Source organism: Epinephelus moara, chromosome 15 (genome assembly GCF_006386435.1).
Source record: "Epinephelus moara isolate mb chromosome 15, YSFRI_EMoa_1.0, whole genome shotgun sequence".
Classification (NCBI taxonomy): Eukaryota; Metazoa; Chordata; class Actinopteri; order Perciformes; family Serranidae; genus Epinephelus; species Epinephelus moara.
The window spans coordinates 13,232,203-13,247,644 of record NC_065520.1 but is presented as its reverse complement, the minus strand read 5'-3'; the positions used below and the strand labels follow the sequence as shown (position 1 = coordinate 13,247,644).

General features: G+C 43.8%; 1 protein-coding gene across 3 annotated transcripts in view; it reads right to left on the bottom strand.

Moving 5' to 3' along the window:
* The window catches only part of LOC126401987 (lysine-specific demethylase 6A-like), a 34,461-nt gene that overhangs the window by 8,735 nt on the left and 10,284 nt on the right, over positions 1-15,442 (bottom strand). Inside the window, exons 3-17 of one of the 3 annotated variants that reach the window (XM_050063601.1) lie at positions 14,344-14,452; positions 14,097-14,146; positions 13,607-13,665; positions 11,340-11,460; positions 8,880-8,934; positions 8,027-8,061; positions 7,247-7,340; positions 7,029-7,155; positions 6,639-6,737; positions 6,211-6,430; positions 3,678-3,815; positions 1,932-2,063; positions 1,775-1,846; positions 1,581-1,688; positions 724-1,104 (exon numbers count right to left, since the gene is read on the bottom strand). In XM_050063601.1, coding sequence (XP_049919558.1) covers positions 724-1,104; positions 1,581-1,688; positions 1,775-1,846; positions 1,932-2,063; positions 3,678-3,815; positions 6,211-6,430; positions 6,639-6,737; positions 7,029-7,155; positions 7,247-7,340; positions 8,027-8,061; positions 8,880-8,934; positions 11,340-11,460; positions 13,607-13,665; positions 14,097-14,146; positions 14,344-14,452 — 1,800 coding nt within the window. Of the gene's footprint in view, positions 1-723; positions 1,105-1,580; positions 1,689-1,774; positions 1,847-1,931; positions 2,064-3,677; positions 3,816-6,210; positions 6,431-6,638; positions 6,738-7,028; positions 7,156-7,246; positions 7,341-7,697; positions 7,958-8,026; positions 8,062-8,879; positions 8,935-11,339; positions 11,461-13,606; positions 13,666-14,096; positions 14,147-14,343; positions 14,453-15,442 lie in introns of those variants that run through there. The other 2 variants (XM_050063603.1, XM_050063604.1) reach the window with 2 other exon arrangements.

Genomic DNA, 15,442 nt, shown 5'->3' with positions numbered 1-15,442 from the left:
TCCTTGTGTGGACTGAAACGCTGCAACTGAGCAGCAACATCCCAGGTTGAAAAATTAAGTCAATGCAGGAGTGCCACAAACTGCAGTTCCTCTAATGGCCACTTGAGGTCGATATTTTTTGGAAAGTACTTTTTGTGTTCGTGGTTTTAAGCTTTTTTTTCATGAGCGAAAATTAGCATTGACATTTTCACACTTTACCATAGCTGTAAATGCCTCATGCTAACCAAGCTAGCAGCTAGCCTTAGGCTTATCTCCACCTTTTGTCCAAATATGGCCACTTCTGGCTCCAAAAATCTGCCAGTGGGCGACATCACGGTGGCTACATCCATTACTTTATTCAGTCTGTGGTTGTGAGCCCTACCAGAGACCACTGATAAACCCAAATGTCCCACTTCAGATTCATTTTCTGTATCTGTGTCACATGGTACATGTTACGTCATATCTTGGCTCAGTATCAAACATTGGGGATGTACGTAAGAAATCCTGCATACTTTAATTTATTGCAGTCTCGTGGGAGGGATTTCACAGCTTGATTCATGAAACCAGTTGACGGATTTTCTCTTTTGACAGTGATTTACAACAGAGCCAAGTAGGTCAGTGGGATAAAACAGAATTATATCCGTTTCTTAACTGAGCAAACTTGCCAGAGGGAGTTTTAATTTTTAGGATGTGTGGATGCTCTGTCACAGGAAGTGAAAGAAAAGACGAATAGTGATGTCAAACCTGAGAGGAGTTTAGGTGCAGGGCCTGGCGCGGCGTGGCGTCCTGTGTTTGCGTGCTTGTGCAGGTGTGAGGTAGCAGTGCTGCGTCGCCGCTGCCGGCAGGTTGCAGGTAAGGCACGTCTCCGTTGGGTCCTGTGGCCGTGGGCCCTGACTGATTATTACTACTGTTACTACTGTCACCCACAGGGAGAGAGTCTGAGTGTCCGTGTGTCCCGGGGCCCATGGGCCCGTTGGCCAGCGGCTGAGGCGGACACAAGGGTCGGTGGGGTCCCAGGTGGGGCCGCGTGGTGTGGAGGCTGGGGTTTGGGGAGGGGAGGGAGTTGGTGGTGGGGCCGTTGGGAAGAGATGGGCGCACCTGACCTCCTGAGGCATTCTGTCTCATCTGTAACAAGACAAGATGGCAGCCATAAACACTTGAAAATATCTTATGCCATCGGGAGAACCAGATGGGTGAGCTCCACCACCAAAAACAACATTCAGAGTAAGAAAAACAACTGAAATTCACATTCTTACCTGTCAATGGTTAAACTTTCTTGCTCTAGCTTGTTCTGTCTACGTGCCAAACCACAACGGTTAACGCCTACGCATGCCACAAACACACACACTGACTCACGTTCGTCAGACCTGAAAACTCTCGCAGTGTTTACACACTCTGGATTAATGAGTTTATTTATTCTACAAATTAGGGTTTAAGCCTTCAACCACCCAGCACCACCTTTAAAGGAATGTGGACTGTGGAAATGTAATGCAGTGGCACACGCAATGCTTGACGGACGAGAGAATTGTCCATTTTTTGATGGTGGAGAGTACGCAGCCCGTTTTGACTCACGTCTACTGTCACACATTCGAGGTTCCTACCTGGTGCTGGTGCTGCTGCATCATGGCGAACTGAGCCTCCAGCTGCCCCAGCATCTGGAGCTGCGGCGGCTTCAGGCTGGCCCGGTTACTCCGCAACTGTTCCAGCACCTGGAGACGAGATAACCAAACCCAGAGCTCACACACAAGTCGAGATCATACATGAAGACAAATACAAAATGAGGGACGTTACGTACCTGTAATTTCTGTGGGGAGAGGTACCAGTTGGGAACTGGCTGCTGTGGTGGGTTACTGACCCAAGAATCACCCTGAAAGATTCACAATACACGATTGTATGATGCTGACTATAAGACGAAAGCAGCAGTCAAATGACGTAGACACTGTGGTGTTTACCTTGCCCGGGCTGGATGCTCTCCTCCTCTTTGCTGGGCAGGACTGGTCCTCCGCTTGGCCCAGCGGGCCCACGTGAGGGGGCAGAGACTGACCCGAGCCCCCGCCCTCTGCACTGTGATTGGGCTTACAAGCCTGGAGATGGAGGAGGGGGATTGCGGGAGCGCAGGCAGAGGGAAGCAAAAGAAACGTAAGGAGGAAAAGAACGTAAATGGACGGACATGACAAAAAGGTTGTGGGAGGAAAGAGAGTGAATCAAAGGGGGGAAAATAAAACGGAGGGAGCGTGTAAAAAGTTTATTTATCAAGCAGCAAAAGGGAGAAAGCAGCACGGCAAGAGGGAAGGGCAAAGCAAGGGATGGAGGATAAGGACAGAGAGACAAGGAGAGAAGCACTGTGATTTTTTGTGTTGGCGCTTCGACAAACAAGCAGGACATGTAGAGCAAAAACATTCCTGTGTATCTGAAGGTGTTACTTCATAGGGCAAGGACAGCCCCGGGGCAGCTGGGAGTTCATCACTAAAGCTTCGTGTCAACACCTGCAGCCCTCAAAGTCTTCAGTTAATTTTTTCACAGCGATCCTTGCTGCACTTTGAGACAATTTAAGGCTGCTGCAGCTGTTCAAGGGCACAGTAGCAGAACTCGACCTTTAAAGCGAAAGGTTGCATCGCGTTCTGCAAAACGAGCCGTGTGTGACTGCCCGGGAATTTAGCTCGAGGAAACTTCATGGTTGCTTTTAACCATGAGTAGCATTAGCTTGCTTTGACTAATATCCCCATTCACACTGACATCAGTCTCACAAGTCAATAAATCAACAAGTCAGTAACACAACAGTGATCACACACAAACATGGACACAACAGAGCTACTCGCATCTACTGTATGATGGGCATGAATGAGTGAAGTGGTAATGGAACACTAGGGGGCGTTGCTGGGGCTTTTGTGAGCAGCTGCAGGACATCTAAGGTCAACTACTGAAAGGGGAGGAAGATGGACGGAGCCAGTGGGAAGCCAGGAGGGGGATACTCTACGGCAGCACGACCTCACCAATCACACTGGGGAAAAGGGGTGGGGTGGGAAGCCAAAAATGAGTGTGAGAATTATCCTAAAACACAGCCACTTGACTTCGAATTACTTTAATCTCTCCCACTCTGAACCAAAGCAGATTAAGAGCAAACAGCAGCGTGGTGCAGGTTCAACACCTCAAACTGGATTTGTTAAAGAACTGCAGGGGGGGCGGGGTTAATCCTGAATACCACATTAGATTAAAAACAGGATTAATAGAAGGAGAAATTGAATGGGAAAGAATTAACAAAAAAGCACAAATGCTTTGTTGATTTGTTTTTTGAGTTTACGTGAGCTGAGCGTGATGGGTGAAGCCGAGAGACTACGGTGCTGTGGAGGAGAAAGGGGGTGCAGGGGTGGGTAACACTTGGCTGGACCCCTCCTTGGTCAGGACAGATGCCATAAAGCAGCCTGGACATGTTGGATTAACAGTGTGGTGAATAAATTCAAGGTCTCCGATGTGAGTAAAGGAAGTGTGTTTTCGTGCATGCTGTCGGGCGTCTTTAGACACAGTGTGGAAGGTGGAGTTAAGCTCAAGTGTTACCCATCAGTATGGACAACATGCGCATGTGTTGACCTGCAGGTATGTCTGTGTGTACGTTACGTGTCTGAGTGTGCACTCAAAGGTAGGGGAAGGGGAAGGAAGGAGGGAGGGGGAGGTGTAAGTTGCTCTATCTGGTCTCTCACCTGCTGTGGTGCACTGCTCAGGCCTCCCTGCCTGGAGGTTAGCTCAGCTGGGATTGGTAGACTCCATGCCTCCTCAATAAGAGGGAGCATTTTACTTTTACCCTGTAGGCTACTGAGCTGGGGGTTACTCAACTGAGCCTAGGGGAATGGAAAACGACGTGAAAAAACAAAAAAAATAATAAAACACAAGGCTTTTTTTTTTGGAATTAAAAAAATAAATAAAAAAACGATGACCTCAAAACAAGGAAATGATCAGCAATGGTAAATAGGTAGAGGTTATAACACAAGTGAAGCTACGTTGATATGCAAACTTGTGTCTCGGCTGGCGAGTATACCTACGTCATGTACAGCATCAACCACAACAAGGAGGCACTTGAATGACATTCAGTAACAGTAATCCCAGACACAGTCACAGTTCCATTAAAACAAGCGTCTGGGCTTGTCTTAATGCCATGAGTATATGCTAACATGGTGGAAATGTAACATTCCTTCATGCATATGTAAAGGAGAATGACAAATATTGATGGGTAAATTAACACATGAGATATGGGGATTGTTAGAACCCCGGTTCGGCTATCAGTAGTTTCACCATGAATTAGTCTATCTCAAATAATCCTTAACAAAAAGGAAAATTACTCCGTCCCTAATATGACACTGCACAGGACACGCAACAAAAAACTTGGGCTCAAAAAAGGTGGCAGTTACCTATCAGCCAGGTATGAGTTAAAGGGATAGTTCAGATTTTTTTAAAGTGGAGTTGTATGAGGTGCTTATTCATAGTCAGTGTGTAACAAACAGAAGACGCCTGTCTGCACGTCTCCAGTTTGGAGAAGCAGGCTGAAGTACTGACACAAAAGCTGAGCAATGTACTGCTGTGGATGGGGGCCAGCTTTTAGCCAGCGAAAAATAATACCTAATATTTTTGCTGCTTTACCTCGCTGTCAGACAGCCTATCTATGATGTAAATCCACCAGACTCCATTGAGGAAACCAGAAGCTTAAGCTCACTTAAAGCGACACTTACCTTTCTGGAAATTTTAGGCTTTTCTTTGTTTAGGTTAAAATGCTATTAATAAGCTGATAGCAGACTAAAACATAAGTGAATTCCACCAGAGATACAAACTCATAATTCTCCGGTTGAGTTTTAAAACTCCGGGGTTGCATTTGACTGTCTTGGTTGTAACATTACACTCGCTCTCCTCTTCCGTGTATCTAACGTTACCTTGCCAACGCCTACTCCTATCATAGACGTAATGAGGATGTAATGGAGGAGGGGGGAGTAGGCCGTTGGAGGGAGGTGGAGTTGCAGGAGGAGGGGGATGGGACTTTGGGGGGAGGCTGTATGAAATGCAATGAAGGTAAGAGTTCCTTTAACTTCTCACCCTGTCATATTGTTTTTTAGGATTTTTTTTTGGCGTTTTTGCCTTGATTGATAGGGCAGCCCTAGATTGACAGGAAAGGTGGGAGACAGAGGGAATGACACGCAGCAGAAAGTCTCAGGTTGGAATTGAACGGGCCGCTGCCAAGGACTCAACCTACATGGGGCACGCATGAAACCAGGTGAGCTAGCTTTAGTTAGCTTCTGCTTCTCCAAACTGGGGATGTATCAACCGACATCTACTGTATGTAATACACTAACTGTGAATAAGTACCTCTTAAAATCCCACTTCAAAAAAATCCTAAGTGTCCCTTTAAGGTCTTGAAAGAATTGGGAGGTATACAGCCAGGCAAAAATAAAATGCCATCAGAGATCCCTGGATTTTATGCGATTCTGGACACTGGATTCGGTTGGTGCAAAACTTTGCTTTGTGCCTGACAGAATACTCTAATCACATCCCTGTGGAATAATATATAGGCTTATTCGGCACACTCGTGGCTGCACAGGGATGCTAGCAGAGAAAAAACAGGAGAGGAAACGGTAAGAAACCCTGTTCCATTTCAACTTTAGAAGGGTTGAGAAAAAGAGATCTCCGTGTAGTTCTCAGCATGCATTTTAAGTTGCATGACGAGAGAAATTTCGTTATTGATATTGCCCACAATACATGAGATGTACCAAACTGCATTTGGTGAACCCCAGAGCAGCATCAACAAATCAACACCAGCCAGCAGTTGTAATTAGGGATGTCCCAAACTGATCCAGACATTTTCCTGATGGATCTGTATCTGCCGTATTAATCTGTCTGTCCAGGTACGCCAGCTGTCACACACGCCCAATTAAGCTCTGTTAAAACACTGGAAGTCAACAGCGTTGTGAAGGAGTGACCCGTGGAGCGCACAAATTAAATTAACAGCAGCCAGCAGTTTCAATTAATGATGTGACAGCGTGCGTCTGTAACTGAATCACTGATGTTCCTCTTCTCTAAACTTCCTTAATGCAGCACGAGACACCTGTCAAATATTTCGACTGCTTCACTGACTTCATGGGGACATCCCTACTGCCGAAGGTCTGTGAGCGAAATGCCACTTTGGTTTTAGCAGCATCCAACCAGCCACGGTACGGCCACTTCCTGCTTTAACTTCCTCTCTCCACCCACCTGCAGGCATTTGATGCGGTGGGTTAGCGCGGTGGTGTTGGTGCAGCCCTTGCTGCGTGTGGCGTTGATGTAGCACTTGATGGCGTCGTGCGGCTGGTTGCAGGACTCGTAAAGCGTGCCCAGGTCCATCCAGGCGGCGGCGTGGCTGTGGTCCAGCTGCACGGCGCAGATGTAGGCCTGCAGAGCGTCCATGGGCTGGTTCTGCTGCTGGTACAACACCCTGGGGAGGGAGGAGAGGAAATGGGAGAGGAGAGGGAGGCATGGAAGGAAACAAAAGGTGCGGAGAGAAGGAGCAACGTGGAGGGGAGGTGTAAGGGATAATTAAGTGATTGAATCAAGGTTGGATAGATTGAAAAACAGAGGACGGTAAGAATACAGGTCACTCCAAAAGTTCAGAAACCTAAAAGGTGACAGACATTGAGCCTTACCCTATAGAGCACCAGGTATCTGCACTGGCCTCTGATTTGTCTATGGATTGCCGATAAGAGATGAAGGCGTCCTGGACCTTCCCAATACTAGAGTAGCACCTGCAGGAGAAACAGGCTGTGAGGGCGGGGCTACACACATGGGAGACATGTATGCAAACAGACAAAGAGCTTTCTTCTTCACATTATCATTTGAACATGATACTTTTCTAGACTGCACGTGGCTGACAAGTGCTACTTTGGATCCAAGGACATACGAGACCAAAAAAGGAGAGGACAGACGTGTACTTTACTTTGTGATCAACAAGTTCTAACCATCTTCAGATCATTTTCAAAGCACTGCAATGCTTAATTACGCCCTCTTCTGATGTCGTGAACGTGTGTGCGACCTACCTGCCAAGGAAGTACCAGGACTGTCCAGAGTTGGGGTCGGCCTCCAGAGATTTCTGCAGACACTGGATGGCATAGCTGTCCCTGCTGGCTCTGTCCCCGAGCTGTTCCACCGTGTGATGCATCCAGCCTGGCGAGTAACACAATAAATCAAGTAATGTTTTCCCATCTCTCGGACACAGACAAACTTTTATTCAAAGTTCCTCTTTGCACAGTCTTACCTAGCTGCTGCAGGGTAGTGGCCTTCACCTGTGCAGGAAGATCCTCCGTCTGCAGGAGGCTTTCATAGGCCTCCTTGGCAGCCCGGTATCTCTTCTGGATGTGAGAAGTGGAGAAGTGATGAGAGGGGTGGGGAGAAGAGAGAATAAAACACCAGTTAGAAAGGGTGAAGTTTCATCTCTTCAATGTGCAGCACAACAAAACAGGAACGCCATTGTAACATTCTTGACGGCGCTCCCCACACCTCCAAATTTAGCCCACTTTTGCCTCCAAACGTTTGCTGCTCACCGGCAGCACGCAACCTAAGACCTTCCACTGCAGCGTTGTGTTCTGACACAGCACAAAAAAACCCCGCACATTAGTCGTGAAGCGCTCCCAACGCCAGCGAGAGCTACTGTACTCCTCTACTGAAACCGACATAAAGAGAGAGAGAGAAGGAGACCACCAGCATACAAAAGAGGGGGAGACAGACTTTCTTGTTTCCGTGGCAACCCCGTCGATCGACTCAGAGTAATCTCCTATCCCGTCCTGCATGCCACCCACTCACGCACCCTGCTCCCTCCTCAATTTGTCAGCACCTGGTTCAAATACTAAAAAAAAAACAAAAAAAAAAAGCAGGGCTATCCCCTGCGTTCCTGTGATTTCACAGCGCTGGCTCTGTAATGACCCGTCGCCTTGGACATTCAATCAACACAAGACTTATTTATCCACAATTACAAATGGCAAACAGACGTCTCGTGTCCTTGGGAGATGACACAAGTTCAATAAAAGCGAGCACTTACCTGAATCTCATACAAATGAGCAATGTGGAACTGAACTGTAAAAGGAGAGAACAGGAAACATGTTAGACAGAGGTTATTAAGCGTTTAAGAAAAGGTTTCCCACCCCTACACAGAGTTAGTCCTCCTCACAGTCTTTTCAAGTCTTTGAAAAGTAGCGCTGCGTTGTCAATAAATAGGTGTCAGGAAACCCAAGGTTGCCTGTCTACATGAGGTGTAACAGACCAGATAGGTAGCCGTGCTCCTGGCGGCACCTTCCTTTGTCTGGAGCGCTGCAGTGTCTGATCTAAGCTGCCTGAGTGACTCTCAGCAGATGGAGGGAGAGAGAGAGGAGGGGAGGGAGAGAGAGAGACAGAGAGGGAGAGAGAGAGGGGAAGAAAGACGGGGGCTGCCCTTGCTATGTCTGTGTGTCTATGTGTGTGTGTGTGTGTGTGAGCGAGAGCAGGAATGAGGGGGACACAATGAGGCAAAGGCAAACAGCGAGACGCTTGGCAAAAAAAAGAGGGATATTGCTGTCGCCAAGGTAACAGGTACTGGGGCGGGAGAGATGAGATGGCAGCGGCATATCAAATAATGCCAGCACTCTACCCAGACTGAACCCCGGCAGCTGAACATAATCTAACAGTCAGTGAACACAATGAGGTGTTTGAGTTTCCCTGCTGCTGTTTTCTTTGTGCGCCGACACGATGCAGACGACTTTTCCACTCTGCGATCAATTGATGTGAGTGGTGCAGTCTGTCTGGATGTTTATACCCCACATAAAAATGCACATATAAACACAGAAAGTCTATACTTTCTGTCATCTACGAGAACAAATAATCAAATTCAAATCCAAAATGAAAAAGAAGGTGCTTACTTTCAGCTTTGGACAAAGTGCAGGGGTTGGAGTCAATCAAAGCCAGCTGAAAATGCTGTGAGAGAACATGAGGAGAAATCAGTACGAGCACACACAGAACAACTGGCATCCCCCATCCATCCATAATACTGCTTTATATATCACTGGTTGCCAGGAGCCATTCAGTCACAGTGGCATTGTCGCAGTGGGAGCCCCATCTTTTACTGTTCTGCTCCACTCACTCGCTGTGTTAAACTAATCTTGAGACATAAAAAAAGCTGCTGATAGTAACTCAACACTTCCTGCATGTGCTTCATGATAAATCTATTAAAAAGTGATATGCCTTTATTGTAAAATTAGCTTGTGAAATGACACTGCTACTCAAACATGGGAAGAAGGCGATGAGATACTTAATAAACGGCCCCAAAAATTAGCAAGTTATTAACATGTTATTAACGTTATTAACTAAGAAGTTTACTCAAAAACAAGCCAAAAAAGAAAGTAGAAAATGAAACGAGACAAAAACAAACAAGAATAAATGAAAATAAAAAAAGCAACCAAACCAAGAAAATTACCTAAAAATAAGCAACATATAGAAGAAAAACAAATTCCCCCAAAACAAGCAAAAAAAAAAAAAAAAAAAAAAAATACCTGAAAAAAACGTAAAAGTAAAAAATGAAATGAGTCAAAAACAAACAAGTAAATTACCTGAAAATAAGCAAAAATAAAGAAATAAAATCTAAAAGAAAAACACAAAGGAAAAAAAACCCAATAAATGAGAAAATTACCTAAAAATAAGCAACAAATAAGAGAAAAAAATACCCGAAAATAAGCAAAAAAGAAAAGTAAAAAAAGAAAGAAAATTACCTGAAAAAAGGGACAAATAAAGTAAAAAAAAGGAGAATAGAAATAAAAACAACCAAACCAAGAAAATTACGTACAAATAAGCAACATATAAAACGAAAAAAAATCCCCAAAAATAAGCAAAAAAGTAAAAAAAAATACCTGAAAAAAAGGGACGAAGAAAAGTAAAAAATAAATAAATAAAAATATTAAAACAATAAACAAACCAAGAAAATTACCTGATAAAAATGTGCTATAACAAACCAAGAAAATTACCTGATAAAAATGTGCTATAAATTAAACTAAATAATATCTGTATTTATTTTCTGTGATATTTTCCTAGTTTTTTTTGATGATTTTCTAGTAACACTTTTCTAATAATGCTCATTTGTTGCCATATTTTAAAGGCTTGTGAAAACCATCTGAATGCAGCACAAGATAATGAATGTTTATTCAGGTTTAAAAGGGATAAGTATTATTCTTTTGGATAGTTCGAGAGAAATTTTCACAAATGTTTCTTGTTTTGTTGCATCTTTTCTTGTTCCCAAAGTTAATCGATGACCGTAAGCCTGAAGTATTTATTAAAGTCCCGGTAAATATTTTAATTTCAACAGCTTCTAAATATTTTTTATTTGTTCTGAATTCAGCTCTTTGAATTCAAAATATGACATTTCTTTATTTAAATGTCTTTCAAATGCTTTTTTTCCCCAATGTTCACAAATTTAGATCCAAAAATTCAAGTTTCAATGTTAAAAAAAAACAAAACACAAAAAAGGTAGTAATTTTTGGCTTTTGATTTTAAAACTGCTTTCTTGGTTCACATGACAGACAGACCAAGAAATCCATTCAATAGCATTCAGGCTCGACTGACTATCCTGTCCTTGGTCGCCTGGATGTTGCCATTTGAAATTTTTCAACTCAAATTTTTTTGATCGAAGTTTGACGAATCATATTGTGCTTACGTTCTATATATAATCTTTCAACTTGCACTTTTAAATTTTTATTTGACCATTTGACTATGAGCACCCTGAATCTTTTCTTCTGGAAAATCTGAAACTTCAATTTTTGAGTGCATTGAACATTGAAAAATATACTTTCAAATGCAGCTTTTCGAGAACTTCCATATTAAATTCAAAGAGATGAATTCTGCTATTTTGCTTAAGAACTTTCAAATGTCACTCTCACACCTGGTCCCTACCAGCGTGCGGTGCGATTTTATATAACCATGCGCTAGCTCAGGGGTTACCAATCTATTGCGTCTACATTCGCCCACTAACATTACCAACAAGTCTAAATGAGGCTTCATAAATATGTTTTACCATAATATGGCTACTCTGCTTTGCAGCAATGGCGGTGAAAGCAAACAAATCTATACACGTACTATTGAAATTTTTATTTTTTCCTCCTTTTTCTAGCTTGAAATCCATAGCTAGCCTAGCTCGACTCAAGACTAGCCATTGCTATCGAGGTTCAGCAAAGTTTAGGGCTTAAGACGCCAGGCCGTAGACGTATGACACACGAATTTATACAATTGGAAAATCTAAGAATCACTTTAGGACTACTACAATGCTCAAGGAAGGTGTTTAATGTTACTAATTTCCGTATAATTGTGCTTCTGTAAGCTTTGGGTGGACATACCTTTAGGCTTGACTCATAGTCTGTGTTGACCTTGAACATGAGACCCAGGCGTAGGTGGATCTCCTTGGCCCGGGAGAACCCTGGGTCAATGTACAGCACCTCCTGGAATGCTTTAATCGCCCTGTAGGACCAACGAGAGCATGATGAGTAAAGACTACGATAATATGATGGAAGGATAAGATAAATAAGAATTGCCGTGCATCTGAAAGGAAACTATCTTTATTAGTTCTGGGCTGAAGGAGCTGAACAACAGGTGTGAGCACGACCCAAGATGCAGCACATTCTGTCGGTCAAACAGTCAGCGCTCATTCAAGTCACGCTGCATGTGTGCTATCTCCAACTGAATACTAAAGATGTTCCTTCCACAGTAACTGAGAACATGCCCCATTTGTTATGTACTTTCTTTCTGCTGTTCTTGCTTCACAATCAGACAGCGCTGAATAAACCAATACTGCAGCACACAGTCAAACAACACAAGCTGTATTTGCTTCATTGTGGTGCTGTGAGGAACGCTGCAGGCGAGCAGGACGTCCTTGGCCTCTTCAGAATGATGCATTTGCCTCTTGAAAACTATTTCTGACTGTATGATGCTTGTGTCTTGACGCTTTTCAATCTGTCAAGAGATCTGAGCTAGTCTGGTTGTGGCGTTACCATGGAAACAACACAGGACAGCTTCACACGCAGCTGGTAACAACAAACACATGAACATATACAAACTGTAACTGAGCTGTGTGATTCTGTGCTGAAGTTGTGTGTGGCATCAGCAACAGGTTACGTCTCCTCCGATGCCAAGTGGAAACGTGTGGCGTGAATTTACATGTCTCATGGAATCTATGTTGGTTGCCTGGCAACTGCCCTGTAAAACCACATTATACACTGTATAGACCGAAGCCCTGATGATACACCAATGACAACAGGCATTTCCAACTGGCGATTGTTTGGAATTGCAGAGATGGGTGAAAATTGGCAAACTTGGTAGTTCTGCTGTGCTATTTAGAAACACATTGCAGTATTTCAGGTGGTGTCTGTACCGCTAAAAATTGGGCTACCCTTCGTTGCATTTCCATCACTGTTTCCACAGGATATTGTGCACTAAAATGGAGGGTTTTTAGCTGCACATCTTGGCGTTTGTGCCACCAAAACTGTGATTTTCTTGGCAACAGGCTGCTGCATTTCCAGCCTTGTTGTGCTACCAACATGGGTTGTTTTCCAGCAGCTAATTGAAACAGTTCCAGCAGTGTTTGTGCCACCAAATTGGGGTGATGCTTTTGGGAACACATTGCCCTATCTTCATGAAACTCAAGCAAGTCCAGTTGCCTGCGATATAGCACTATGAAAAATCCTGCTGCATTTCCTGTGCCGTTTTCAGCAGCTATTGTTCGACCAAAACGGAGTGTTTTTAAGCAACACATTGCAGCATTTCCTGGGGCAATCGTGCAGGTATTTTGAGCCAAAAACACAATGTTTTCCGAACCGTAACGAAGTGTTTTTTGTGCCTAATCATAATCATATTGAAGTGTTTCAACATATCCACTGCATATTAGTCCTGCTCCACTCTTTGTTCTTAACAGGCACCCCCAAACATACCAAGACTAAATCATGCAGAGGTTTTCTACCGAGAAGTGACTGTAAACAAACATTTTGATTCAGTCTATAACGTGCTGTCGGGTTGCAGCGGTATACCAGTTTCAAGATACACAATGATATGAGCGTTGATGGTTATAATACTATGTACATTTGAAGCTGTTTTCAATCTTTATGCTAAGCTAAGCTAAGCTAAGCTAACTGGCAGCTGGCCTCAGCTACATATTTACCAAACAGACCTTATTTAAAATAATGACTGTGGAATTGTTTCGCAGAAAGTCACAATGTTTCAAAGACGAGACGATATTTCCACACTTAAAGTACAACAGACTCATTATAGCAGTGGTTCCCAGCTGGTGGGTCGTGGTCCAAAAGTGGGGCCCAAGTCCAATCTGAATGGGCCGCAAGTGTTTTGCAAACATGTCAAGTTTGTAAAAAAACACACTTTATTTTTAAGTACAGTGAATTTTCAGCACATAGCTTTTATTTTGAAGTGCTGTTTCCTGCTAGCAACGGACAGCTGCTTGACAGAGACGTCAAACTAGCTTAACAACATGACGCTGAATTTATTAAACTGCATGGACCTTGAACTAACGACTAAAGAGAAATCTGGACCAGTTGGGAACCACGACATTAGAGTGTACAGTTTCTGTGCAAATGGCATAAAGGTAGTTTGTACTCACCACTGAAAGGCATTATAGTGGAAGTAGACCATTCCCAGGCCATACAGAAAGGCAGCATTCTGGGTGGGATGGAGAGAAGGACAATAGTTCAAATTAAACAGATTAGTAAGACCAACAAAGAAACATAATACCAAGTTCACAATGCAACCATGTGTCTCCAAAACTGTGTCCTTGTAAACAAAAGCCATTCATATTTACATGACCTCGCAGCTACGCGGTTCAGTAATCAGGAAAAAACAACAACTATCAATCTCACCGCAAAGTGTCATCAAGTGTCAGCGAAAGGAGCACAAAATGACTGTGACACGGAACCTGAAACCGCATATTGTACCAGCATCTAACCAAACTGAGACCATACGTGCTTCCTGTGCATGAGCAAGTGGATGTGTGTGAAAGAAAGAATGTGTGTGTGTAACTGACAGGGCGTGGGAGTATCACTACCTGAATGGGAAAGTAAGCACGAGGGCACGTGTGTGTGTTTGTATCTTACCTTCCAGTAGTCTGACTGTAAACTGTAGTACCTCTGGTATGCCGATAATGCTGCAATTTAAAGGAGAGGGAGGCTGAGAATTTATCAACAACACAACAACAACACGCCGCTGAGGAAATGTACGCAGTCAGCATTTGTGTCAAGCTGGAGGGGAGCCGACTGCGTGTCTCCAGATGCTTGGAAACATGCGAGGAAAGGATGACTCGGCAAAGCACTCGAGTGGAGGTGAAGAGGAAAGATTACTCACCTTTCGGGTAATCCTCCAACAGGAGGTTGAAGTGGCCGAGCTGGCAGAATAGCTCAGGCTCCACTTTGCCCTCGGCCTTAAGGATGAGCGAATCGTAGCAGCGGACAGCCTGCGGAGAACAGCACAACAAATTGTCTCAACTGTCTGATATTGCGCATAGAAAAGAAACACAGCAGGGAACCTGAGAGAAAATCATTCAGAACTTTTGAAAGTCACAACACGGCTGACGTCAGCTCCCTTATTCTAGCCAAGTCGACTCACATTCTTCTCAGCAGATAACTATCAGCCCGAGACTAACTCACTGGAATGGGGTTTGCTGTAGATAAGGACTTATGCTTAAGGCTTTTTTTTAAGCTTCCATTACAGATCTTCATGCACTGATATAAAGAGAGAGAAGCAGCTGCTGCCTGTGAGCTGGATTAATGCTGCAGGATCCTGAGTTAGTTAAAAGGTCATACTGCTGTTTTTCAAATGTGTTTTACCAATGCTTGTGTGCCTCAAGACTCATATGTAGCCATGACAGTAGACCATGCGTCAAATATGGATGTTGCTGCAAAGAAGCAACAAATCCTAAAACAACCCAACAGCACTGAGGATCTATACAAACAGCAGTTTCAAGATGGACTGTATTAGTGTCACTAATTCAGTATCTGACCAAATGTCCACCTTTCGGCCCCTTTAGGTTTCACTTTTATTTTGAAATTCTGTGTCACCTCAAACAGCAGCAGGCAGATGGCAAGTAGCCAAGACAGATGAGGATAATGTTGTTTACTCTGGAATAAATCACAGCAGTGTGGAAATATTTCTGATTTCATATGTAAATAATGCCGGATAATATCGTCTCATATTGATCGCAGGCCCCTGAATCGCACTCAGTTGAACTCATATCGGGCAGACTGTGTAATATCGGACAATATCGCATCATTGTCCAAAGAACTGATTTAATATCGTATCATGATGAAAGTGCATCCCACCATAAATTTACTTTATTTTATTGATTTTCAGCAGTATTGTGTTGTTTGCTAGCAGACGGAAGTATCAGTGGAAAGCGATGAATTGGTTTCCCCTCCAGTGGGGGCGAGCCTTAAATGTGCTCTGT